Source organism: Eimeria mitis, genomic scaffold (assembly GCF_000499745.2).
Source record: "Eimeria mitis Houghton genomic scaffold, Emh_scaff3634, whole genome shotgun sequence".
Lineage (NCBI taxonomy): Eukaryota > Apicomplexa > Conoidasida > Eucoccidiorida > Eimeriidae > Eimeria > Eimeria mitis.
Window position 1 is genome coordinate 3,523 of NW_013571976.1, and position 279 is coordinate 3,801.

A 279-nucleotide genomic window follows, 5' to 3' on the forward strand; every position below is an offset into this window, starting at 1 on the left:
GAAAAAGGAGACAAGAAAAAAACAAAAAAGGAGACAAAAAAAAACAAAAAAGGAGACAAAAAAAAGACAAAAAAACAAAAAGGAGACAAAAAAAAGGAAAAGGAGACAAAAAAAAACAAAAAAGGAGACAGTGAAATACTCTGGTTTGTTTATTCTTCTGTTGAGGTCATTTAGCTTCCGCTGCAGAGACAGCCGACGCCGCTCCATACGTAAACTGCTGCTGCTGCTGCTGCTGCTGCTGCTGCTGCTGCTGCTGCTGCTGCTGCTGCTGCTGCTGCT

General features: G+C 41.6%; 1 protein-coding gene across 1 annotated transcript in view; it reads right to left on the minus strand.

Annotated features, from left to right (window-relative positions):
- EMH_0068030 (uncharacterized protein) overlaps window positions 1-279 on the minus strand; it is a gene marked incomplete at both ends in the record, with an annotated part of 5,344 nt that overhangs the window by 2,471 nt on the left and 2,594 nt on the right. The window contains one exon of the mRNA XM_013498686.1: window positions 210-277. Coding sequence (XP_013354140.1) covers window positions 210-277 — 68 coding nt within the window. The remainder of the gene's footprint in view (window positions 1-209; window positions 278-279) is intronic.